We start from the raw sequence: 26,249 nt of genomic DNA, 5'->3' as shown, positions 1-26,249 counted from the left end.
CGATCCCCAGCCCCAGGGGCCTCTGTGGCAGCACTTCAACGCTGCAGGACTGTACTTTGTGGTCTGTACATGCAGGTCGCTTGGCAGCTTCTAGTTTAAGAGAAGGGGACCAGGGTTGGAGAGATTTGGAAACTTACTGGGGATGTGAGAACTGCAGGCTGTGCTGTAAACTTGATTTGCTCTAAATTAAAGTGTAACTTAAGATGGCATCTAAACCTGCAGAGAGATGCTCAAGAATTAAAAGCTGCCTTCCCAAAAGAGCTGAGATTGTCCAGGAGGGCTGTCAGGTGTTCACTGGTTTTGAAAATAAAAGTACCGAGGTGTGTGCCCAGAAAGGAAGTTTTGAACTTCCAAGTGTAATTCCACAAAACATAGACAAAAGTACACGCTGGTTAGCCGAGCAATCTTGCTTGTGTTTCCAGTAAGGGATTCGTTTAAGCTTTGAAGTACTGCAGTGCTAGTGATTGGTTAAAGGAAACTCTTATTTTCCAAAGCCTGACTTTGGTGAAATGCTGAAGAAGACAGCAAAGGGCAACCAAACCATTTGATCATCTTCACTCCTCAACAATTATTAAACTTGGGAAAGTATCAAAAGGAAGTGAAGTAGTTCCAGCCTAATGACTAAGCTCACAGAAAGTCATTTCCCTTGTGGTATAATTTATTGTGTAGTTCAAACTACGATCCCACTGCTAGGTCACTGAATTGTTCTTCAAATCCATTTATAACTCAAAACAATGAAACACGTTGGGTTTAGATTTTTAATTATTAAAAAAAAACCCAATCCCTTTTTAAAAATGTCTGCGTTTTAAAAGAAAGTCCCTCTACTATTCATGCATTTTAATCTTGAGAAACCAAGTGGTAATTAAAGACAGTTTGTTGAGATAGGCTGATCGATTTGTTCTCTCTTATATATGGTTTATGATACCACAGTGCTTCTCATGTCTCGGGTGAGATTACAAAAGAATGCTGCATCCTTTGCTTTTTTTTCTGTGGAGTGAATTAGGCTGTGGGCATATCAAATACATGCAAGCTTCCCTCTTTTTTGGAGATATTTTAAAACAGCTAGCTTCAGTGGTAGCCCCTCAGTCCGTGCTCAGCCAAAAATGGTGTTTTGTTTCTAAATAGTTGCCATTAGCTGGAGTAATTCCATTCGTTATTTCATGCAGGCCACCACAGAGCTTTCAGATGGCAGCAGCCTTTAGTCACTCACTTGGGCCTGGGATTAATTCTCTCTGTAACTGTAGCAGTTAGTGAAATAGAACGTCCACAAAGACTCTTCTCTGGCTGTGAAAAGGTGACTGTTGGATAAAAACATGCCAGGAAAACAGGAGCGTAACCCCTTGAGGTGCTCTGAGAACCCTGTGACGTGTAGTTGATAGCACTGGCGAGTTTTGAAAGGGAAGATGGCCCAGGAAATGTAATGCAGAGGTATGAGCAGCGAGGACTGTGTGCCTAAGTCTTGGATACCTGAAATACGGGGTTACACATGCCCAGAAGGGACTGGGGTGCCAGGCAGAGGAGTGTTCCTGCCACTGAGTGGCTGCGGTGTGCAGTCACTTCACATCCCGAACCCCTTCCCTTCCAGCTTGAGCTCACCCTTGTTTGTTAAAGACCCTGGGAATGGGTCAGTAAGGGGAGAAATTGCCTCTGGTGGCTTCAGCAAGTCTGCCCTAGCAGACAGTCCCACTTCCAGGACTGGAGCTCCCTCCTCTTCTGTGGTATTATCGGGGCTTAACTGCGGCTCAGCCTCCTGCAAGCAAGCCCTGAGCCCACCCCTCTCCAGCCACAGCCCCTCCTCACGCTCCTGCTCACTCGTGTCCTGTACGGGGCTGGGGAACAGCCGGGCCCCTGCAGCGTCGGCCCGGTTTGAGAGGTTAGGCTCTCTTGGGTGAAGAAGCTGGAGTTGTGCCAAAGGCACTGGTACAGCCACCTGACTTGGCACACCGGCAGAGGCAAGGGGAGGAAACGGGGGAGATGGGCACGTTCTGCAAGCTGCTTTTTCCTCCCCCGTGCCAAGCCATCGCCTTTGGGCTGGCTCGTGTCCTGCCTCCGTTGGCGCCAAGTAAATGTTAAACCCTTCTAGGGGCTGCCAAAGGGAAGAGAGTTCGGGTGGGAGGAAGAAAGGAATGGCAGAGGCTGGATGGCATTTTCCTGGGGCTCTTGCACATCCCCAGGATACCTGTACCTGTCAGGAGGCCTTTGTGTGACTTGGAAAATCACTGGTTTATTGTTGCCCTTTCCAGTTAAATTTCCTTCCCTCACCAAGCCCAGATAAAAGCCTGTATGCTACAGCAGCGCGCTCTGGATAATGCCAAAACAGTCATGTCAGCCAGTGAAAGAAAAACATGCTGCTGATTTAAGACTGCAGTGCTCTGTATGTGCTCAGCCCGGCCGCCGTATGAAGTCCTCTCCGAACATACCTTCCTCTAACTGGGCAGTTCCCCGTTCTTGAGGGGAAAGTGAAAGCCTGGGCAGCCCTCGAGGCTGGCTGAAGTACCATGACATGACCGGGGCTCGCAGGAGCACGGTCCTCGTTCAGAAAGGTAAGTTCTTTGTTCATTTTGACAATGTAAATACATCTTCTAAATTCATGAAAGCTCAGAAAACGAGCACACGCTGACGTGAAATGCAGCAGACTTTATTCACATGGCAGCACGCAATCCCCTCTGTTTCCAAACAAAAGTCACAATGGTCCAAATAACTCTTAAGTAGCTTTTTGCAAACTCATCTACAGTTTTCTTATTGAAGTCACGTGATGGCTACTTGTGAAGAGGTGATTGAAGGATCTGTAAACACTCTCACTTAAAATTCATTATTCCTATGAAACTTTTGAAAGGCGATCTTTTGAAATGTTCAGAAGTATTAAATAACACTTCCCACTAGTTTCAGACATCACCATCTCTTCTTACAGAAGGCTGAAGTTCAGTCAGAAGGCCAGTATCTTAGCAACTTCTGTGGAAATAAATGCTTGAAACACTGGACAATACTACCTTTGGGAAAAAAAAGTACTTTTTGTTTTTAACAAAGAAAAACCATACACAAACTCAGGATTTACTAGAATAGAGGGGAAACGCATGACACATACTACATACGTTGGCAAAACAGAGAGATGGAAAAGCAGAAACCCTTTTGTGACTAAAACCTGAACTACCAGTCATAACAGCTTCTGTTTTGTGTCTCTCCTGTCAAGCCTTCCTCTTTTTTCCAATAGAAAGTCAAAACCTTTTGATCCTGTGCTCAGTCGTTACACCCAGCATTCACTGGGCCACTGTTTTGTTCTTCCAGGTGTTACGTGCTTCCTCTGGTCTAATGCTGCGTATGATTTTCAGGGGGGGCTCATGGTTTCACTTCTTCAGGGTTGGATGCAATCCTTTAATAATCTTCTCGATTTCACTTGCTAATTTGTCTGCTGGGTTCCTTCTTTTTATAGGCCACATCACATTGCAAATAGCTTGTGCAAACAATGCTCTCTGAAGAAAACAAATTCTTAAACAGCTGAGAAAATGTTGCCATTAAGATTCATCAAATCCCTCAAATATGCCCCTAACGTGCACAAACTTGATTTAAATACGGTTTTACGGGTGCACACTTCTTATGGCAGTGCAAAATGAGCAAGCTTTGCACCCCACGTGGCAGTTATGGAGCCAGCAGGGGTTACTCGTAGTTCTGATTTTCAAGGCAGCGTCAGACGCTGCAATTTGAAAGGGTATTAACTGACCAGAAGAAAAAGGAACAAAAAGAGCAGCATTCCAAGAAGCTCCTCTCAGAAATTGCAACTTACATGCAAGTTGTGACTTAAATATATGCCAGGTTTTGTTCATGCTGTAAAAAATCTGTTCACAGCAAGCATGAGAAAGTTTAATTTATTTTTTTTTTCTCCCAGCCTGCTGATAGGAAACTGAAGGCAGTTGCAAGCAGCTGGTTTACCACCTACTGGCACGTTGGTGGAAATTTATTCTTTCGCTTTGCAATCAAAGCAATCACAAGCTATCAAGCTCCATTTGCCAGAATGAGATCTCAGAGAAGCTGGACAAAGGTTTACCCCCGATGAGCAGCAGCACATTGGTATCACCGCTAACTTCATCCACTGCGCTCGCGTGCTGGTAGTCGGGTCCCTCCTTGTCTCCCACAACCTGAGTGGCAGCAAAAGTCTCTTTTTCTGAAGAGACAAACAGATGGAGAGACTTGTCCTTTGACAAAATGCCTGTTGCTCTGTTTGGGTCTAGTTCTGCCTCTGAAGTGGTCTGAAATGCACAAAAGCCCCCTGGCTCCAGAGGCAAGCTAAAGGTTTTCATTTCAATCGCATTGCTTTCCTCATTGCTGAACGCTCGGTATGCAGGCTGATGACGGAAGTAGTTGCAAAAGCGAGTGTGCTTTGGGATGGTCACCAGCTGGTGGCGATCTTTCTGCTCACTCTTCCAATGGCTGGGGAATGTATTAGTGAAATCTGAGGTAGTTTGGAAATCAACACCAATTCCTAAGACGCAGTGATACATTTTAGGAGAAAAGTTTGCCTTTGTAGTACTACTTAGCCTCTTCCACGTCTGCGTATGGAAATGATACTTCCAGAGGTCATCATTAGGACTGGAATTTGAAATCCCTCCACCAAAAATCAGCATAGAGTCTTTGAAGACTATTGAAGCATGACCTACGACTGGGGGAGGTCCTTGGCTAAATGTAAGAGAAACCATCAGTTAAGGGGAGACCAACAAGAAACTGACACTGATTTTAGCCTCTATTTGCGTTTGACTCAAAAGAACGACTGCTGAACAGCTGTACTGGGACATCAAAATCACACTGCTGACAGCTGTAGCAATGCACTGCCAACAGCTCTTCCAAGACACGCCAGCTGGAGCCCCAGGGATGGCCGCAGTACTACGTCCTGATCTGAACAGTTCCTACCATCGCCAAAAGGGCAACATCTCCCCCTCTGCCTACACGCAGTATCAGATGGTAAGCCTAATTCTCTCTTTCTGCGTTTAGTGTAACACGTAGTAGAGTTTACCTTGTCCTGATGTTGGACCAGCTGCTGCTTACAAAGTCCCACTTCCATAAGTCCTTCTGTTCACTCAGCCCCACCAGTCCTCCAAAGAGGTACATGCCGGTACGATAAACCACTGCTGAATGGCCGTGCCGAGGTCCTGGGCCAGTACTGTGAGGTGGGCTGGAAAGACACAACCATCTTCTTGTATCTGAAAGCAAAATATTAATTTACAGATGTACCAAATTTACCTTAGTATTTGAGAAGGGCTTTATTTCAAGACCAAAGTAACTATTCTGTTGGAGAATAAGGGTTTCTGCTCTAAGCGTATTATAATATAACCTAGCAGCTTAAATTCTGACACTGAAAAAGTGCATTTAAAATATCAGTTTTGAAATAAACTTGTAATGAACATGTCAGATGCTATATGACAGATGCCATGGAAATTTTATTTACAGAGCAGTTTTTCCTATGGCTTTGTTAATTCATTAACTCTGACATGGAAAGATAATTTCTGGCTGTAAGAGGAAAAATCAGTCAACAAAAACATTCCTTCATTCATGTCTGTGCTTATTCTCCCTGTGAGGGAATGAAGAATGAGATAAACCCATCATTCATTTCAAAATAGCAACTGAGTGGCCACCAGATAACAAAACCTATCCATTTAGGAAGTCTCTGGGAATCATCTGGTTTGCAACCACCAGATTAGCGATGAATATGCTAATGAAACCATCTCCTGTCAGGTTTGGCTCCCCATAGTCAGTTCTAGAACTGAGATTCAAAAGACGGCATTAATAGGCTGAAATCAGGGTCTCTGCTGCATCTGAAAGTTTTTGGTAATCCTTGAAGAATTTAGTCAATAGTGCACAACACATTATCCCTGATTTTCAGCTCTAAAACTGGCAAATACTGCCAAACTCCTTCCAGTATAGCAGTCTGATTCACTTCAGCTGGGTATTAATTTGACAGAATTCATAATTAATTGCTGCCAAACAGAACCCAAAACTAACTTAAAACACTTCTACTAATAAGAATTTTCTTACTACAGCCCGCCGTGCTTTCCTCCAGCAGTCATCGTTTTACACTGGATCAAAGCCTTATCGTGCTTTTTAACTTACCAAAATGGAAAGTCCAAAACTCTTGTGAAATGCCTCTGATGCCGAAGTATCCCCCATAGATGCACATGCTGGAACCATACACTACAGCACTGTGACCTTTTCTGTTAGTTGGTGCTGAGCCCTGAAACAGTTTAGTAAGACAAAAAGCTGTTAACAGATCAAGCTGTGACAGTAGCAGTGTCCGTCTCGGGAATATGCCCGAGTAATGCAAACCATTGCTTTGGGTTGTGTTAAACTTCTTTGAAAATACAGAATAAACACACCGCTGACGGCTTGTATGGATGCAAATACAAACCATTCTCAAATCTAAGCAACCCTCTCTTTTTAAGTCCACCACGTGCCTACAGCCTCCCCTCTCTGCACTCACACCTGTAGTGCTGCTTTCACAACTACTGCTAGGCGTGGTTTCAGGGCATGTTGCAAATATAGCGGGCAACTTTTGGGAATAGAATGGGGGGATGTAGCCCTTTCCACTATCAAGCGCAGCCTTTCCATGCTGAGGAAGCTTTAGTCCCAAGAGTAACTCTCACTCGTGTTGCTTGGTGTGGGTTTGCCCCACCACAAGTCCTAGGCTACGCCCAGGCCCTCAGCAGGAAACCAGGTGGTTCCCACTGCATCCGCAGCAGTCCTCAGCACTGCTGGCACTTGTGGACCCAAACCTGGGGAGGCCCAGCTAAAGCCAAAACAAAATATAAAGCAAGTGTTTGGTTTTGTTCTTTTGTTCTTATTTGGTTGGTTGTTCTCAAACAGCCCTTTTTTTTTGGTGGGGGGTGGAGGAAAGCCATGCTCCTATGTTCAGTTTAGGACAAGTACAAGGAACCATTTACTCCTATATATAAGATGGAGTTGATACATAATTCCATGGTATTTCTTGTACATAGAATTTCACCAACCATATAATACCTTTCTTTTTTCCCCCCACAAATGACCCTGCAGTCCCAAACTTTTCCTTGACTCCTCCACCAAACGCAGGTAACCACAGTAGTAACTGTGTCACATCTTCACAAATTTTTTTGTGCAATTTCATGGTGTCATAGCATTGTGAGGATGAAGTTTCAATAGCAAAAAATGAGTCATTCTTTACATGTAGTGACCTAAAACCAATCTCATCAGACCAAGCCATAAATGCTTCCGCTGAGGTTTCACTTAGAAGTGGCAGTATTTTGATGAGTTCACATGTGGAGGCTGAAGAAATGAAAAATGCTGCAGCACTTCACATTTCAAATTTATTAGTGCGACTGCCAATCTGTGTTCGCGGCCCTACTTTTAAAAGAGAGGCTTCATGTATGGGTGCAACATTCCATTTAAAATTAGCTTTCTTGGTAAGGATTTCAGAAAAACAGAAGCAGTAGTAAAGGAGAGGACTTAACTTCTTATATAGGACTTAAATTTCAAGAACAGTATTTTAAACACTGTTTTAAAGAAGGAAAAAGCCTTAGTTATTGAAAGTGCAAAGAAATAAAGTATAGCCACATGTCTCTGAAGAGATAAGATTGGAACTGTTTGGGGGAACATATTTCAAAGCAATCTGTTTAATCAACAAAGCAACAGGCATTTGATTCACACATTCACCACTTCCTGGCTCCTTACCTCAGTCTCTGCTGGTACGTTACGGCACTCTGTCCATCTTGCAGAATCTAGGGGATTGTTTTAATAAAGCGCAGTTTATATCCCAGACCACAAGAGGACACTCCTCCAACATTAAGTTTTCAAATCACAGATCTAATTTTCAAGTCAGTCTCATCCTGGCGTTTTCCACTGACAAGGATGAAGAAATCCACTTCCCACTAAGACAGCAGCGCCAAGGGACTTACAGGAGACATAGTTTAAAATGTTTTCCTGTGTCCTTGTCTGATACAGAATCATGGAGATACCATACTGTATTTCCTGTTTCCCAAGGCTAACTTTCACAATGCACAAATAATCTGCGATTTTCAGCATTTTCTGAACTTGCAGAATCCCCAGATTTATTGATGGATGTATCACTCCTTCTATTTATTATGTAGACCTTATGACAACAGCCTTATTTTTTTTTTCCTTTTCACAGATCCCTTAAAAGTAGTCCTCAAATAACAGTCAAAAATCACTGATCTATGATCACCATGAAGGAACAGAAATATCAGATACCCGGCATCAGAGGCACAATGAGAAAGCAGTGCAAGCTTACATTAAAAAAAAAAAAAAAAAAAAAAGCTATATTTGCCAGGAAAGATTTTAAATAATGACTGTGAAAAAACTAGACACACAACAAATTTTAAATAACTCATTCCCAATTTTCAGTGATAAGTACTGTGAGTAATAGGTGTTTTCTCCTATAAATATATTCTATCTGAGGATCTCTGTTCTTTCAGCAGGTATTTCAGACAAATGGTGGAAAACAAAGAAAGGATTAAAAAAAACCCCATTGACTTAAGGTTACATAGTGAAGTAGCAAAAGAGGCTAGGAAATATAAATCTTGGTCTTGCCACAGTATTTACTTGCTCAAAAAGAATTTGATCTCTCTCTCCCCCTCCTCCTCCATCTGACATCAAAATAAGCAGCCATTACTATACCCAGTATTTCCAAAGGGAGAATATAGAGTGTATGATGTTACTATTAAAATCAAATCTTGCACTGCTTTTATTAGCATGCACACTTAAGAGATCCCAAATGTCTGTTCTTAGGAAAAAACTCTGTGTTATGAAATGCTGATGTTAATTTCGCACCTTCTTATTTAATTATACATGTTTTTTCCTGTTCCATCATTGCTGTTGCCCGTTTATTTCTTCAGTAAAAATACAAAATGAGATATACTTTACTGATCTGCTTTCCTCCATAACAAAACAAAGAGCTTGGTCTTTAAAATTTACACAACATAAGGAAAAAACCTTTAAATATTATATGTAATAATTATTGGGTCTTATAATCAAATAGTAAATTTCAGGGAAGGAGAGGAATGGAAATTCCGAGACCTTAAAATGCACAAAACTTTCCCATAAAATACCTTCTAATTAAAATAAAAGCTGATTCTTTAATAGCTTAACTGCCTAATTTTAAGGGAAATATATTCACATGGTTTTACACACGTTACTTCTTGTAAAGCCTAGGGAAGGCTGTGGTACAAGCAGCAGAAAACAGTTGGGTTCTTACTATGTATTAGTACCGACGGACTTGGAATGGCCCATGGACAGACTGGCTATTGTGTATCATACCAATGTCATATATCCAGAGAGGACTTTTTGCTTGTGTGAAAGCAGAATCCACCATCCCACCGAAAATACAGAGGGTTCCCTGCGAAATGGAAAAGTATCTGTCACTTACAGGTAGGCACAGAGCATAAAAATCATTTTTAAACTAATTTTTAAATGAAAAGGCTGCCATCACCAAAATATAATTAACAATAACACATATGATGATCTATTAACAATTCAAGAGACAATCACAAAAAGCCACCAACTTTTAATCACGTCTATCCTCTCCCAATACGAAACCCCAATGAACGTTGTGCTATTTTAACAGGGACGGCATTCCAGAACCACTCACTTCCTCATCCATCTGGGACAGCTTGAGGGAGGCGGATCCGGAGCTCTGAGGCATTGCTCAGGTAATATTAGATTATGCATGTTTATAAAGATTTCATTGCATTGCAGCTCCTGATAGCCTAAATTCTGTTTTCCGCTGACAGGCACAGCTGTAATTCTGGTTTGCCTTCACTCCCCCGTCCCTCTTCTATGCAAGTTCTTAAGTGAATGTTTTTATGCCGTAGCTTATCATGCAAATGAATTCAGAGCAACTGTTACAACTAAGTCAAAGAATGTGCTGCCGAGGTCTTTACTTTGTATTACTGTTCTGTAGTGAGCATTGACTGAGGAAATCGGGGAGCTGCACACTGCTGCAAAGCTAAAATACTCACTTTATTCAGAAAGATTCCAAAACACTGGTACAGCTACCTCCAGAATTGCACTGACATAAAAGTATTTTCTGGGTATAGTATTTCAGTACATAATAATCCATGGCGCTTTATTTCATTGCATAACAGGAAATAAAATGTTAGGATATGGACAACACAAATCTTGGTCTACTACCTTATAAGCCACCATTGAATGTTCTTCCAGTTCTTCTGGACCATCTCTTGAGCAATCCAGCATTTCCCATTCATTTCTCACTATAAACCAAAGTTGAAGTTAAGACAGCGGGGCACTCAATGCATAAATATTAGGGAAAAGGTGAAAAGATTGGCTTTGAATTTGGCTGCACTGCCAGAGTCAGTGGGAGGAAATGAAGCGTTTTGTCATCTTTCCTCTCTGTTAGTTCAGAAGACTGAGGCGCTTCCCCCAGAATTAAATATGTGCATTTTACTATTTAGCAAACTTAAATGTAATAAAAATTAGTCTTGTTACTGCTTTTATTTTGAGGCTATACTGTTACCTACGTCAAAACCCAACTAATCCACGAGCATGAACCTGAGCACAATTCTATGTTTTATTCCAGTAACAACCATTGAACAGGGAACACGACACTGTTACTTTTGACTTAAAGTGTCATATTCGATAGTGCATGATTAATACAGTCTTAAGAGGTGCTGTATTCCTCTGTTCCCTTTGTGCGCTTTTACATGCATAAACTATTCCCGTGTTAAAGAGTCAATAAAGCTATGTCTTTGATATCCCTTGCTAGAACTAGCGTATTTTAAATGACTTGGTATCTCTGGTTAAAAAAAAAACAAAAAGACCTGAACCTTCTGGAACACCTGCACAGGAACAAACGCACACCATTTGCCCAATGAACAAAATGCAGTTTATCCATCATTTTGACAGACAGACTTTAATCTGGTAACTACTGAGTATCCCTGATTTAATGACAGCTGGATGTAGAATCTCTTTAATTCTGATATAGAAGCAAAGGGGCAAACCTACCTATGTTGTATCGCCAAAAATCCCTAAGACTGGAGGTGTTCCGCCCTCCATAGAGATAAACAAATCCTCTGCAAATAATGCAAGCATGTTTATATCGATCACAGGGAGAGGGCTTCTTTTGGGGTGCAGATTTCCAATCACAGTGTGCCGTTTTTCCTTTCATGCTGACAACTATGATTTTATCCAAGTATCAACTTGCAAAGGACAGCCATGTCAGGGGAGGGTCCCAAAACGTCAGGGACAGGGCTTAAACCCTGCTTGGTCTGTAAAAAGATAAAAAAATAGTTTCAGGTTAAAAAAGGGGGGAAAAGAAGATAGGAAAAAAAAGTCTCTGTCTTATGATAAAAAGTTACTGTGTTTTCTCTGCATTCCCATCAAAAGCAACCTGACAACTTTGGCCATCTGTGATAATACGCTGAGGTAAAACATTTGAAATGCTGACTCTGAGTCCTGTATCGGCGAGACTGGGACAGGAACATTCCTGGAGCTGGAAGTTTCCACAGGATATTGGCAAACTGAAGTGACAAACTGCAATACCCTACCTTTGCAATATGGTAGAAGTAGAAAGCAGGGCTTGCTCTTTTTTCACTGTGAAAGAGTACTTAAAACAAAATTCAGAAAGAGTGAACTTTGCAGATGAAAGTAATGCATTTGCAGTTGTCCAGAATTTAGTTAGACTTTCGTCTGTAAACCAGGTGAAATTAGGACGCATCTGGAAAAAATGACACTGTCCTTTCACTTGCCACAAGATGTCACTGTGTTCTGTGAAGACAGAAGTACCAGGGGCGATACAAAGTGCTTTTTGTAGCATGCGTATTATCCCAGGTCCCTGGATTTTCTGAGGTATCACCGCTGCTACTGTCCTAAAACTGTATCTCTCTGGTATTACTGAGCCCTCTCTGTTAAATGTACAGGAAGTTAGGACACTGCCTGTATAAAATATGGAAAGCTTAACTGTTACTTTGATTCCTGAAATCAAAATAGACACAACGAGACAACATGCTACAGTGAGATGCTTCAGATAGTAAATATTCTAGCTGAAAAAGGTGTAAGTCTGTATTTCCACTGTATCTTATCACTATTTATTCCCATTGTCAGAACCAAAAGTGACCCAGGAAGTGTTTACAGGACTAATCCTTACTGCATCACTCCCTTCAGGTGCTTACGGAGAAGCCCTGGGGAAGTTGCACATAATTTGAGGAAAACGCAAGATTACAGTAAAACAAGCTACAGAAGATACAGCCACATTTCTCATATATATATATATCATGTTAATATGATATGCATGTATCTAATTTGATTTAATTTATCATCCAGTTTATCTCTAAAATTTACCATTTGTAAGACTGGAATACATTCAGTGACAAAAACGTGCCAGAGAATCTCTTGCAGCCTATTCTGGCAAGACAAGCTATTTGAATTGTGTTCACCTTTTTTATGCAAACCAGTATTGTAAGCTATTACCATAGAAAACTGAAGTCTATTCTTTTTATGGTTTATCTGAAAGAATACAGGATTGGTGGTAGCATTTACAAAGGTGTGCATTTCTCTTTTCCAGGGAATTAGCAGCTATGAAGTAGTGACGCACTGTAGGTGCAAGTCCGTAATACTTTATGGCATGCCATGAAACACAGATTCTCTCCCGAATGCTGCCAAAGCTTCTGTGTAACCGTAGCCAATTCGCCTATTTACTTCCACAGCTAAATGGGGACAAAGACACCTCCTTAGAAAAACACTTCAAATTCGCTGATGCAGTGCTGCGTGAGGGTGCCAAGGCATTACTACTATTGATAGAATTTAATACGAAAAAGGTGTTAGGTCTCTGCTATTAATACTTTACAAAGGTAGAACAGGCTTGTCTCCTTGAGTTTTGTTTTTCTTCCCAGCTGTAAAACTGGTTATTCCTCTTCCTACAAACCTTGCCTCCTCTTACACACATATTCAGAGAAGACAGCCCTGATTTCATAGAGTAGATTAGCAACAAAATCCTGTCCGCTTGTTTATCTACCCCGGCTGAACTCTGTGTAAGGCAGGCGAGCAGGATGGGATAACAAAAGGCCAATCTGGGATTAACTGAATGGATGTCTCCTCCCAGTTACACCTTCTGAGCATCAACTGACCCTTGTGTATCACGGCCATCTCAGCGTAAAGTGTTTTCAGAAGCAGACCTACAATCACTTAAACAGATCACTTAACAAACTTCTTCGTTTCAGAGTTGGGGAAAAAAAAAAAACGCGTTCAAAGTTAATCTTGAATCTTGTCTTTCGCCACTAGTATTCTACACTACAAACTTGACTCCTGGGTTGCCTTCCTATAGAGCCAGGCTCACCAAAGTTCATCCACCGGCTACTTTAACAGTCCTGTTTCTAAAGAAAAACAGCTACTCTTCTGAGAACAATGTCACCGAGCAATATCCTCTGTGTCACGCAACACTGACCTCAGCTTCGACTTGGTACAGGCAAGACCAATTATCCGATAGGAAGCTCTAACTTCAGCAGAATATTTTTTTAAAAAAAAACAAAACCAAAAGACAACTCAGAACATTTTTATCCAACTTTTTTTTTCCAAAACAGCTGTAGCGCACAAAAAAAATGGCTGCTGCTCTCCAAACTCTTCTGCCATTTCCTTCTAAAAATAGCTCCTGTGCAATCAATCCCAATTGTTAAACGGCTGGAGGAGCTGTAAGACCTAAAGAGCTGCAATTAGCGTGGTAACTATAGCACAGTCCTTATCAATTAATGGCGCCACACAACTGTTTCATAATACAAATAGTTCAGGAAATGTAGAAAGACAGGAATTACTTCAGGAAATGTAGTTTACAGGTTCATTATATAATTGTTTATATTTGTTAGATGTGGTTTCTCAGACAAATGATTTATTTATGTAAAGTATTACTTAAATAGATCTTCATTAATGCTTTTTTTTTAACCTCGGTCCCCTGATTCATTTCCATCTGTTTTCAATATACTCAGAAAAGTTTGAGATTTCAGAGGATTGAGCCTTCTGAAATATAATGATAGGAAACCACTCATATTGGGGGAAAAAGTAGGAAATCTGTTTGTTTGTTTTGTTAATGACCCAGTCTTCTGAGCTCAGCCCTTGAACCTTTATGTGCAGAACACTGTACTTTCTTACTAGGCAACTTGATGTTTTACTGCTCTTCAAAAATAATAACGGATCTTCCCGATTCTACTTATTTTACAAATCTTTGCTTTAGTGGTGGTTTTATTGTAAATATGTGTTCCAGTGGGGCTCCCTGCATGAATACAGAGAAAACTTTGATCAAAGACTTAAAAGACAGTTACGAATTACTAATTCTAAAAACAAAACCACTTTGTTTAGAATAGTTTAGAGGACAGAGCTTTTTTCAGTATATCACATTTACTTGCAACACCTTACTATGTGTGATAGATTTTTAGATATTTTTTTTTTTCAGTATCCCCAGGTTTGCTATTTTATGATTTCCTAAATTAAAGTTATTATGAACTGTTTCTAGCAGGGGTGGTTATTTGTTCATTTGTTTGTTGGTTTTCAAAATACAGGAATTAATTTTCAGAGATGTTCAGCTTCAGAATTTCACCCTGAAGGTCCAGAATGGCTTTGGGAATATAGAGTATGTGTAATATTTCTGCATTACTAGAATTCTGAATTGAAGTAAGGGCCCTGTTTTGCTACGTGTTGCAAAAGGTACAGTTACTACATGACTGAGCTTACAGCTGAAGTAGTCAAGACAAAGGGAAAGAGATGGAAAACAGTGTTTGTTCTTACAGGGGGAAGCCAAGGGACAGAAAGAAGATTTGTAAAATGACAAATTGAAGGAGGGGGGACAGCTCCATCCTGATTTCAGGGTTCAGAAAAATGACAGATATGTTCAAGTAAACCAGTAACATCTCTGTCATCTTTATAAAGCTTAGAGTAGACATACTGAAAATTTACAGAAAATCTGAAAGGCTTTTGTGTTAAATAAATTTTATATTAGTGTGTGTATATATAATATATATATCTAAAGATATATAAAATCTATAAAAATACAATGATGTATATATAAACGTATAGTATAAATATATATTACAATTAAAAACTGATTTGACTTTGAACAAGTTTTGAGTAGTATTCTTAAATGTTATTATCGTTAAATTTCAGTGCTTCAGAATACTTTTCTGTAGGTAACAGGAATTTCAAAGGAGGTAACTCTGCTAAACCAGTTACATACAATTACAGTTTCTATATACTGTAAACTTACGTATGTAACTACCACTTCTGGGGTGTGCAGTCCTAGAGCACCGAGTGCATTGGCACCTTTACTGCAAAACACGTGAGAGCAACGCGAATCTCCCCTTGCAAACAGCTGTCTGCCTGTTTCTGGAGCTCTGCGGGCAAGGTATCAGGTTTCTTTAATTCAGATCACATTAATATTAAAGCTCTAATTTTGCCATTTCAGAATAAATTCATCTGCATATAATTGCAAAATTATATTTTGCAAATTGACATTAATATCTTCTCTTTCGGGTTTTTTCTAGAAGTTTTCACCCAGAAAATAAATCCTTTTTGTTTATTACTGTGTAGCACTACTTGATCTCTGTTACAAAGTGAGTTCTTAAGTAGTAATAAATATAAGAATTTATTAAATAATAAGTAGAAAATACAACTGGATATATTTATATGTGCTCGATATATTTCTCATTTTAAGTAAATAAACGCAGCTTGGTTTGGGATAATACAGTAAATATTTAATCTGCTTCCCAAATACGGTGGTGGTGGGGATTTCTGGAAAAAATAAATTCAGTACTTTAAGTATTTCTGAGATTGTTACATCTCTGTATACAACTCCAATATATGAATGAGGAAATCACCCTTGCCACTGTATTGAAATAAGTCTTATGGTACAGACAAAAAATAAATACATCTATATTACCTTACTTTCATGGCTTATTTTCCTTGGTAAACTAAAATTTCATGTTTTAATTGGGATTTGGTAGGGTTTTTGTTGTTTGGGGTTTTAGGTTGTTTTTTTTTAAGAACAATGGGGCTTTTTCCTTTAAAAATACTAGAATATATAGTTTTGAGTAGTAGATCTGCCCAGGTAATCTGCTAATTATGGCTTCCAGAACTACAATTGATCATTTATTTGACTGCAACCCAATTTTGGATTAAGTTTTTGAGAAAAAGATTCCTGAAATAGGTACCTGCAGGTGGCACAAGTACAGCACATTAAGGACATGTAAATCCAGTGCACCAGCCATGCCTGATCAAAAGTTGTGCTGATGATCGACCTGAGTGTGTACGGGTTTTATTTATTTTTGGTCCTTAATAGAATATTTACTACAGAAATCTAATCTGTTTTTCAAATCTTATTTAAGGTCATGTTGCTGACTCCATCCATAGGCATGTCAAGAGCTCATTCTCGTGGTCCTACCATGGAACTGGGATATATGCCCTGAGCGTAAAGTGTCACTGCAGCAGGATGGCCCCTTTGGACATTTGCTGAGACAAACAGGTAATTTTTTAAGTTCTAGAAATAGCAGAGGGAGGAAATACAGTTCCTGGTCCTCACGCTTCGAGATAAAAGAAATGAGAAGCTCCCACCACATTCACAGGGCAGTCTAAGGATGCGTCTGGCCTTTCACCCTTTCCTTGGAAGTAATTTGTACTGTCGCCACTGGAAACAGGCCATTCCAATAGATAGGTCATCACCCCTTCCCCCTAGAAACAGCAGCCTTTAATGTTCCTAGAAGGCATCATTTTGGGGATTTTACAAAAACTTACTAGTTGGATTCTTTCAAGATATGGTAGGTAGACGCCCTGGAGATTGAGTGTAATAAATCTGTACTTAGGCGTGACTGAATGCATCTTCTTGACAGCTCGTGACCTGCTGTCAAAGCAACTTCAAGATACTTTTTTTCCTAAGGGAGACTACTTGCGCTAATTCACAAAATTTTCTAGGTTAGGAAGAAAGCCTCTGTTTGACAGAGGAGTCAGTGGCTGCCCAGTCTGCCTGCTCTCCTCAGGCACAAATTGAGAGTACTACAGTATATACTTGACAGCTGAGAACATATCAGTGAAAAGCCGTCATCTGCCATAGAAAAAAAGTACGCACTGAGTTTTACTTGTTTGTTCTTTATATTCCCTGACCAAGGAAAAGGAACATCTAATAAAACACTCGGCCACACTTACAACTTAATGCCACACTTCATGGAAGACAGACAGCGTGTTTTTCTTGTCCCCAGACGTTTTGCCCTTAGACGAACATGGAGCAATGGGGTAGAGAAGACATGTAATGTTATGAGAAGAGCAGAAGCTGTAGCTTGAAGAAGTATGAGGGCGGCAAGAGAGGGCATTTGGCAATGAGAATAGTGAAATGTTCCAGCTGGCAAATATTAAAACATCCAAATATCACGTTAGAATCAGTATAAATTTAGATTACATAGTATGGGAGAAGTCATGAGAGACTTGCGTGAGAAAGAATCAGATGGCACAACTGGCAAGGCTGTCAGCAATGACTGGAGGAAAAACTGAGTACAAAAAGATTCTTTTGTAGGGAAGATGAATTTACACAGTCAGGTGAAAGATGGGTTCATAAAAACAGATGATACAATTGCATAGCTGGAATAGATGGCATAGAGAGGAATAGCTGGATTTTAGTCTGGCAAGGAAAACAAAGGTGTCAGACAGGCAAACAGTAATAATAACCGTGATGGTTCACAATGCTCTTGATGCCAACAGCTACTGGGTTGCACCAGCAAATGGAAAAAAAACAAACCCACATAATTTCAATATATAAAGGAGACAGAAAGCATATGAGTAACTCTGCACATACACGTTGTCGCTCCAAATTCAAATGGAATTACTCATGTGAATAAAACCAGTGATATGCATGAGCCTGCACAATGTAGCCTAGATACCGGAGCAAAAGAAGGACCAACTCCTTTGTTAGAAGCCTGAAAAAATGTTTTGCAAGCTGTTTTGATATTCAGACTCCGAATGACAGGGTCCATTTTTGACTGGAGCCTGGCTTTCTGAAAAATCCACACTCCCAGCTAATGTGGTCCAGTATTCATCCCAAGCCAGATGCACTTTGGCTTGGGTTTTGGATGGTTGCATTTCTTTGTTCGTCTTTTGCTCGATAGAAGGCATTTTGATGCTTTATGCTCTTTGATTGTGGAAAAGGGAATGAGGAAAAGGAGGGTGGTGAATCTCCTAAATTGGAAGCGAGGAAACAAGAGCTCAGGCTGGCCCTACCAGAGTCCTGCGCAGCGTCGCAGAAGTCGCACGTCCCCTTTCCCCAGCGATCTCCTGCCTGCAGAGCGCTGACGCCGCTTCCTTCCTTTCACGCGCCGTGTTTCGTTTTGTACCTTTGGACGAAACCAACTTTGCGTACAACTGCACAACCGTGTGTACTGAAATGTTGCCTAAGCGCTCCCTGTGATGCTGTGCATGCGTTAGAGCTGGTCCGTGCCCTCACCACCTTCCCTCTGATCCCCTTCTGGCAGGGGTGCTGGCTTCTCCTTGGCAGGTGCTGGGACCCACGGCCCCTGCCCCGGGCTGGCCTCACCTCTGCGCCTACCCCTCCTCTCCGATCCTCTCAGGGTGCTGCTGCTCACCGCCTCAGCTGGGCTCGGGTCCTGACAGCACATGCAGAAAAAGAGAAAAATAAGAGTCTGGTGAGCCTGCCTTTGGCCAGGAGCAAACCCATCCCGGCTGCACCCACTGCCTCCCCTCAGGTCAGACCTCACAGCGGCACCGCAGAGGAGGACATGGGGGGACCCAGGGGAACACCGAGGGGTCACACGGACGCACACCCCCGACCCCGGGGGAGGCCCCTCCTCGGGCGGGCCGCACACGCACCCAGCGGCAGCCGCGGCCGCCAGCCCTCAGCCCGGCGCGGGGCCCCTCCGCGCGGCGCCCGCCGGGCACGGCCGGAGGCGGGGGGCGCTCCCGCCGGCGGGCCCGGGGCGGGGCAGGTGCCGCTGCGCCGCCGGCACCCGGGGGCGAAACCCCCTCCCTGGCGCAGCGGCCGGGAGCCTCGGCCCGCCTCCGCCCCCTCCCCGGGCTCCCTCTCACCTCCCGAGGGCGGCGGGGCCGGCGGGAGGCGCGGCCCCCGCCCCGGGCCTGCGCGGCGGTGCGGGGTCCGGGTGCGGCCGGCGGTGCTGCCGCCTGCCCGCGCTGCCGCTCGTCCCTTGGGCGGCGGGGACGGGCTCCGGGAGGGGCTGCGGGTGCCGCGGCCCTGGCGAGCCCGCCGCGGCCGGCGGCAGGAGCGGATCGGCGGGGCGGGTGGTGCGGCAGGTGGGAGGCCGCGCTCAGCGCGCTCTGTGTGTGTGTCGCTGCGTGAGGGTCCCCCGGCTGCCTGCGTTGCCGGCGGGAGCGGCCGCGCTCCCTTCCTGCCGCGGCGCAGCCCTGTTATTCGCCCGGAGCGTGTAAAATCCCGCGTCTGGCCCGAACGCAGCCAGAAACAAACTTTTTTTGCCTCGTTTGTTGCTGTTGCCGGGAGGCGGGAGCACGGCGGGCACTGCCTGCTCCTGCGCTCCGTTCCGAGCCCTTTCAAGTCAGCAGCTGCGCCGAGATCCCTCTGCGCGCCCCGCCGAGCCGCAGCCCCGGGGCTTGCTCGGAGCGCTCTCCTTGGCTTTCTGCCCATCTGCCTCAGCTTCCGCGGGGTTTGATTTTTTTTTTCCCCCCCCTGTTTCTCCTTTACAGCTACATAAGCCTTTATAAAAGGCTTAGGAAAGAAGTTCCCCACCCACACGTGCCTCTGTTTTCCATGTTGACATGTTTTCCTGCTTTGGGGTGGAGGCTACTACTTTTTCCTTAGTATTGCTCCTAAAAAAGAAAGAGCGTGATTGTTTTTTCAAGTTGTTGTAAGCGGAGGCCAGTAGATACACCCAGTCCATAGCGATGCAAAGCATGTGGCCAGGGCCATATGAGTACTTTCAGTTATAATGTATTATGTATAATATACCCGAGTATAGGAGCAATATATGCTTCTGAATTTTTCATGTTAGGACTTCAGGCGTTACTGAGAGGCCGGTCCAGAACTACAGCGCAGAACTTTCCCCAGACCCTGTTAATTGCCTCCTGCTAGGAATTTAAAAAAAAAAAAACAAAAAAAACAACAACAACAAAAACAACAACCCCAAACCAAACCTACACGTTTTTCATAAAAAGAACTCTGAGATCATTAGCTAACATTTGGAAGGCCCTCAAATTAACATGCGTGAAGGACTGTGGCCAAACTCCCACTGGCTCCCATAAAAGCAGTAATCAGTCCTTCAACCAAGATTCTCTACAAAATAACACCCAGAAGCCCCTGCAGAAGGGATTGCCAATCTCACCATCTGACTAGATTAAAAACAGCAGTAACAATGTGATAATTGACAGGAGAAACTTCCCTGACAAGGAATGAATCAGTGTTTATTTTTAGCCTTTTTCCCAAAGGCTTTATTTAAACAAAAGATTAACTAATCATTTCCGTCTTATGTTGTCCACACCAGAAACAGGAGGTGGCAGATCCTTACGTAGCTGCAGGGAGCGCTTCGTTTTGGCTCATCCTTTGAGGTCTGCGCTCTGGACGGATGCGATTGTGCCCGTCGTTCTTTCATTTCTAGTCCAGTCAATCTGAAAAGTATCAAGGCTTCACTAAATTTAGACCACACACCCCCGCCCAGTCAATATCTTTTATTTTCTAAAAAGCAACCCTTAGGAAAGGTTTCAGAAAATGTAAATTGATATTTTCTCCATATCCCTCCCACCTTTGCTCCAAAGCTTCACTTGAAAAACAAGTCAGTATTAATCCTGACACTGCAACTGCCCACTGCAGCCTTTTGCAACGACAGAGCACTCTCAATCCAAGAAGGTAAGGTTCTACCTGCGCACAGGAACCAGCAATAAAATCTTATTTAGGAGAAGGCAGTTCACCTGAGAAAAAACTGGCAAAAAATTTGTCCCATTTCATGGGGCAAATGCAAGGAAACAGTATCAATCCCAATGGCACCTAATAATATCTATGTTTCTGGTAGTAAGCTTTTTGGGTTCTGCTTTGTTTTGAAGTGGGGGACTTGAAGTGTTTTTCTAAAATTTTGAATGAATTGTGAGTTTCATTAGCAAAGAAGGAATCAGATTTCTATGAAAGTGTCTGAGGATAGATTTTTGTGGCTTATGTGCTATGGAACTAAGAAACATAAATGACCCTTTGTTTCATGGTACTGCAAACCTATAATATGAGGATTGCTACAAAATATAGAAAGAGCTTATTTGCTGGTCTCTTACTTACATAGTCTCAAAGCAATTGTACCACACTAAATTCCTAGGTCAAATTGTATTAATTTTAGTCCTGAAGAATGAGTCTTATTTTTAGCATCCAAGTATTTATTCTTCAATTGAAAATGTTTGTGTAGAATTTCTCTTCCGTGCTCCTTAATATTTCAGATAATTTTGGATATGACTACTTGGGCTAGGTCAAGTCTAGGTAAAATAGTTTGTTTGTACTATTTTAGTGGATACCTGATCATTCCTGAACAGAGTGAAACATGAAGTAGACGACCATAGAAATAATGGAAAATTATCATTATTTTCTTTATATGCAGCCCACTGGTCTCTTACGGAGATTAGGGGGAGAAAATCCACTGTTGTATTGCTCATAGGAGCAAGCTGAATCTTCAGTATCTCATGTCGTGTCTTAGTGCAAGAGATGCATCAGAATGGAATTTTACCTAGAAATAAAAGCATCCTTTCTCCTGTTTCTATGCCTCCTGAAGAGACCATTGCGGGAATGACTGCTAGTTGGGATGAGCTCTCTGCTTTGCAAATATTATCTGCAATGGTGAGCCCACAACCCCAGATAATTTGATTTCTGTTTAGAACTAAGATGAATGTAGAACACTAACAGGAACATTGTACAAAATGATTTAATCTCTGGGCAATCAGGCTAAACAAATCCATGAATCATTCATACGCATCTGCATTCCGAGACACAGCTCACTACAAAGGAAAACATTACAGATGGGGGGAGGGGGAGGCAGGAAATAAGGTAGATCAGTAAAATCTGCATGAAATACATGAGGTTTTAACCAAATGTATTGGCTGCAGGCCAAGTCCAAAAAATAAGGGTTTAGAGCAGAACTTGAGCTCCTAAATCTAAAACAGAGGTGGTGGAAAACCCCAGTGAGCTGCGCCTGACCTTGCACCATGCGTAAATTCAAGCCACCTTACATGTTTTTACATAAGCTACTCGGCTGCATAGAGCCTCTCCGTAAGTGCCCAGATCTGCACCAGTTCAACAGGGCTAAGCAGCTGGGCACACATTCACATCTCAACTCAGTCAGGAACTAAAAACTACGTGTCACTCCATACAAGTCCCCAGAGCGGCTCAGTTCAAGAGGTAATCTTCAAACCCCTCTAATGGAAGCCAGTGGGACTGAGTCTTCACAACTGCAGCTGTACCTGTTCCATCTAAAAAGGCACTTTTATGATACACTAGAGCAGGTAAAGCATTTATCCGGGAAGTGGAAGGTCTGAGTTCAGGGCTTGTTCTTTGCAGATCAGAGATATCAGTAGCCACACTGACATCTGGGTGCATCAGTATTCACCTGAAACCAGCTTCAAAGCTTCATCGCTCATTTGTGACCCTGCACAGAACACGTCTAAAGCGGGTGGTGAAGCTCTATACAAGGGTGCTCAAATTAGCATCGGCGTGTTCCTAACAGACCTGGGTAATGCCATGCCATCAGAGAAGGCTGAAACGTAGCAGAGTTTATTAGCTGAGATGAAACAAACATTAAGGTGATGGTACATACTGCTTCCACCTCTAGCTAGCCCAGGAGCCTCCCATTTCAGCACGTTCCTACTCTCAATCAAGCAACAATCTGCATTCATTGTCTAAACTACTTCAGTATGGAAAACTGATTTTAAAAAACATAGAATTTATTGATTTTTACCCTAAATGTTCCTTTCAGCCTAGCAATGGCTACTTGGGAGTTTGGATCTGCAGCTATCAGACTGTTAGGTATAAGCAGTACCGGCTACTAGTCACCTCTCCGGGGATGGCTCCGGCGAATACAGGTTTGGGAATTACCGCTGGATGGCACTCTTGTGCCACAGAGTGTGGAACTGTATGGGATTTTACTTGGCTGCAAATACAGACATCTTCTAAAGACAAAGAACCAAGTTCACTTCTTCCTTATGCCATCATAAATTTGGAGTGGCTTCACGTAAGGCATTCAGTTTCATTTAGAGTTGCACCAGCATAACTGGGAGAAGAATACAAACCAGATGTTGAGAAGTGGTATTTTAGCTATTAATTCTATCAATAAAGTTTTGAACAATTTATGAAACCTGAATACAAGGAGCAGGCATAGAGGCTGTGGCCACAAAAGACCAAGAGTGCCCAGCTTAGTTCTTCTGTGTTGTTACAGGCCACACTAAATTCTAATATGTGACCTTAATGCTTTTACATGCCAGTGTTTTTACCCTTAAGGCTGCTATATTATACACGCTATTCTATAAAGATACAAGAAAATTCTGCTATGGCTGGCTGTAAAACAAGAAGCTATCTTTATTCCAAAAGACGCCATCTGAAGTCTTTGTTTTCAAGTTTCTAGTCTATATATTTAAAGTGTTTGGAGAATGTTTCACTCCTTTCTAATCCAAAATATTATGCTTTTTATTTTGAAATATTTGAAAAATGGCTCAATCATTTTCACATAGAATAATCATTTTGTGAAAGTCAATATTTTTCAGAAAGTATTTCGTTTCCTGAGAAGAAATCAATTTTGGACTAAATTTTCTTTTTAAAAAGTCGTGAATATCTCAGTTCTCTAGTGAAATAGAATCATATCATATCCACAATAATTCCTTAATAAAGTAATGCATTTGGCTTAATGTAATGTACATGTGTTATGTATCAGTGCGGGGTGTGGGAGAATACCAGGAAATTTCTGCAAGTACATTTGAGCATCAGGGAAATAGCTTTGTGAAATTTGTGTTTCTGCTCCTTTTTCTGTTGGTGATACCCCTCTGCCTCAGTAAAGAGCTTCAGTTCCCCCAGCCCCAAAGCTGTACAGTGCTCTGAGGATCAGGGACATCTGATAAGTTCAAGAACTCTTTCAGCAAAGTCATCATCTCCACCTTTATTTCCACCAAAACCAACAAGAGAGCCAGTAATCAATTTAAGCTGAGGCATTTTTTATTTTGGGGCTGGTAGCATATCTCTGGTTTCAGCCATGGAAGGAAGTGCTTAGAGTGTTTTATCACAGCCAGCTCTTGTGATTTACTTGGCATAACTGGAAGAAGGAAATTGTTTAAATATGGGCTAAAGTTTATTCTTGGGAAATACAGTTCCACGAACTTCAGATCTTTAACATATTTTTTGTTATCACTTGTATGCTGTCATTTTCTCTGTTGGTAGCATGAGAATAATGTCACCCTAATTCTGTGATCCTTGACAGGAAAGTCTCTGTACGTGTGCTAAATGTACTCAGAGGCAAACCTGGCATGCTCGGGGTAAGAATGCTTCAGCATACGTTCCTGCCCTCCCTGATTTTGGCTTATTCTGAGGGTCTTCATGGCCCTAGTATAATTTGGTCGCCCTGGGAAGATGCTCTAAATTAAGGATTTGATTTTATGGCTGAATAACACAGCAGCCTGAATCTATTCAGGGAATAGGATGGAAACTCTTTTCTTCTCACACTTTTGCCCTTCCATCCCTCGACTTTAGGCCGGGACTTACAGCATCCACAGTTGTCAGGATGGTCTGCAATTACCCCACACAGAACCTGTCTCTCCCCCCATTCTTTTACGTACTGTCACCATTTACTGAATAGCTGGTAGTTAACTTAATTTTTAAAATCTATTTTATGGTAATACCCTAGGGCTATGTTCTTATTTATGGTTTGTTTGCACTAGCTGTTGTAGATACTGGCAGCTAAAAGAGACACTATTGGGAAGAGCTTACAAGCTCTAGGTAGCACAAGTGGAGAACTGAGATCCAGGGAAATCAAGTGATTTGCCCAAGGTCGCATGCTAAGTTTGTGGCAGTGTTAATCTACCCAATCTGATTATCTAAGGCATGTAGGCACCGATGCATGTTCTGGTGTATGTATCAGCCACAGGAATGCTAAACTGGAGAAGTTCATTTGGAGAAATAAAAGGAAAGAAAAAAAGGCATGCTTGGCACTACTTGAAGACTTGCAAGAGATTTCCACTTTCCCATTCTTTGAATATTTTGGAAATGCATTAACTCTTGGGATCTGCATTTTTAAATGTTGTTTTAAACTGGAATAACGTCTGTTAAATGTAGCCAAGAAACATCTGGTTTTCCGTTCCTGGAACCCTGAGCTGAGGCAGCCGCTTTCCTGTCAGCTATGCCATGGAGTGAAATTGGTTCAATAGGTCATTCTGTTCTCTCCATCTCTTAGTTCTCAGTTTCCTATTAAAAAGATGGCCAACAATGAGAGTAAGCAGGAAGGGAAAAGAGATTGTACGTATTAGCCTATGAAAAAAAAATTTAGCTTCAGACTAAGTTAGATAACTGGTGACAGCAGAGCTATTAAGCATTAGAAAGAACACCAGGGATTCTATGGAACTGTAGGATTTATTAGTCCCATAATGGTTTATCTTTCGTCAGTGGAAAACAACAATCTGATACAAATCCCACTCAAAACAATTAAAATATCACACTGATGGTCACTGGGTTTTGGATTTGACCCCCTCTGGTATCACTGGTAGATGGCCTAGGGCAAGCTGGTCATCAGTACACAGTATATTAATGGCAAGATTGTCATTAACTATCATCTGAGCAGCTCTAGACGATGCAGTAACTGAAGGGCCAGAAGTGCTTGATGCATTGTACGCACCACCGTCTCTTCAACAATCGTTCCCTCCAGTGGAGTCACACTGAGGACAGCTGGGAGGGAGAACCAGAAGAAGAGTTCAAAGGCCTGCAGTAGAGAAGAGTGTAAGCATGTTGTGTAGGTTTTAGTACTTACGTTCCCAGCTCTCCGTGCTTTGACTATGCCTTGGACAAATAAATACATTCTTAAGAACTACATATTTTTTCCCCTTCATCTTTTAAGAACAGGACCAGAACTAATAATGGCATTTAGATGCTTATGCTCCCCCTAAAATCATCAGGCATGAAAAGCATAAATAGGGTTGAGAGCATACACCATGATCTGATATTTAATTACCAATGAAAATCTGCATGATTCAGTCAGTGGCATTAATATTAGGAGACTAGTAACACTGAGGTGGCAGAACCTTTTCCT

The 26,249-nt window shown here is 42.1% G+C and overlaps 1 protein-coding gene across 1 annotated transcript; it reads right to left on the bottom strand.

The window, feature by feature from the left end:
• Window positions 1-2,623: 2,623 nt before the first annotated feature.
• LOC142057306 (host cell factor 2-like) lies at window positions 2,624-18,370 on the bottom strand. Its single transcript, XM_075093070.1, has 8 exons — window positions 18,235-18,370; window positions 10,996-11,258; window positions 10,165-10,244; window positions 9,292-9,370; window positions 7,690-7,736; window positions 6,100-6,220; window positions 5,006-5,192; window positions 2,624-4,671 (listed from the first exon to the last, which is right to left on the bottom strand). The coding sequence occupies exons 2-8, from the start codon at window positions 11,156-11,158 to the stop codon at window positions 3,981-3,983; spliced, it is 1,368 nt and encodes a 455-aa protein (XP_074949171.1). The 5' UTR covers window positions 11,159-11,258; window positions 18,235-18,370; the 3' UTR covers window positions 2,624-3,980.
• Window positions 18,371-26,249: the final 7,879 nt, after the last annotated feature.

The sequence above is a fragment of the Phalacrocorax aristotelis genome, chromosome 5 (assembly GCF_949628215.1).
Source record: "Phalacrocorax aristotelis chromosome 5, bGulAri2.1, whole genome shotgun sequence".
Taxonomy (NCBI): Eukaryota; Metazoa; Chordata; class Aves; order Suliformes; family Phalacrocoracidae; genus Phalacrocorax; species Phalacrocorax aristotelis.
This window is presented reverse-complemented; position numbering and strand designations above follow the sequence as displayed.

Coding starts and splice junctions, on each gene's coding strand:
- LOC142057306 (XM_075093070.1), bottom strand. CDS start 11,158: ATGAAAGGAAAAACGGCACACTGTGATTGGAAATCTGCACCCCAAAAG. Junction 9,371..10,164: donor ATTCAATGGTGGCTTATAAG/GTAGTAGACCAA, acceptor TCCATTTCGCAG/GGAACCCTCTGTATTTTCGG. Junction 6,221..7,689: donor ACGTACCAGCAGAGACTGAG/GTAAGGAGCCAG, acceptor AAACTGTTTCAG/GGCTCAGCACCAACTAACAG.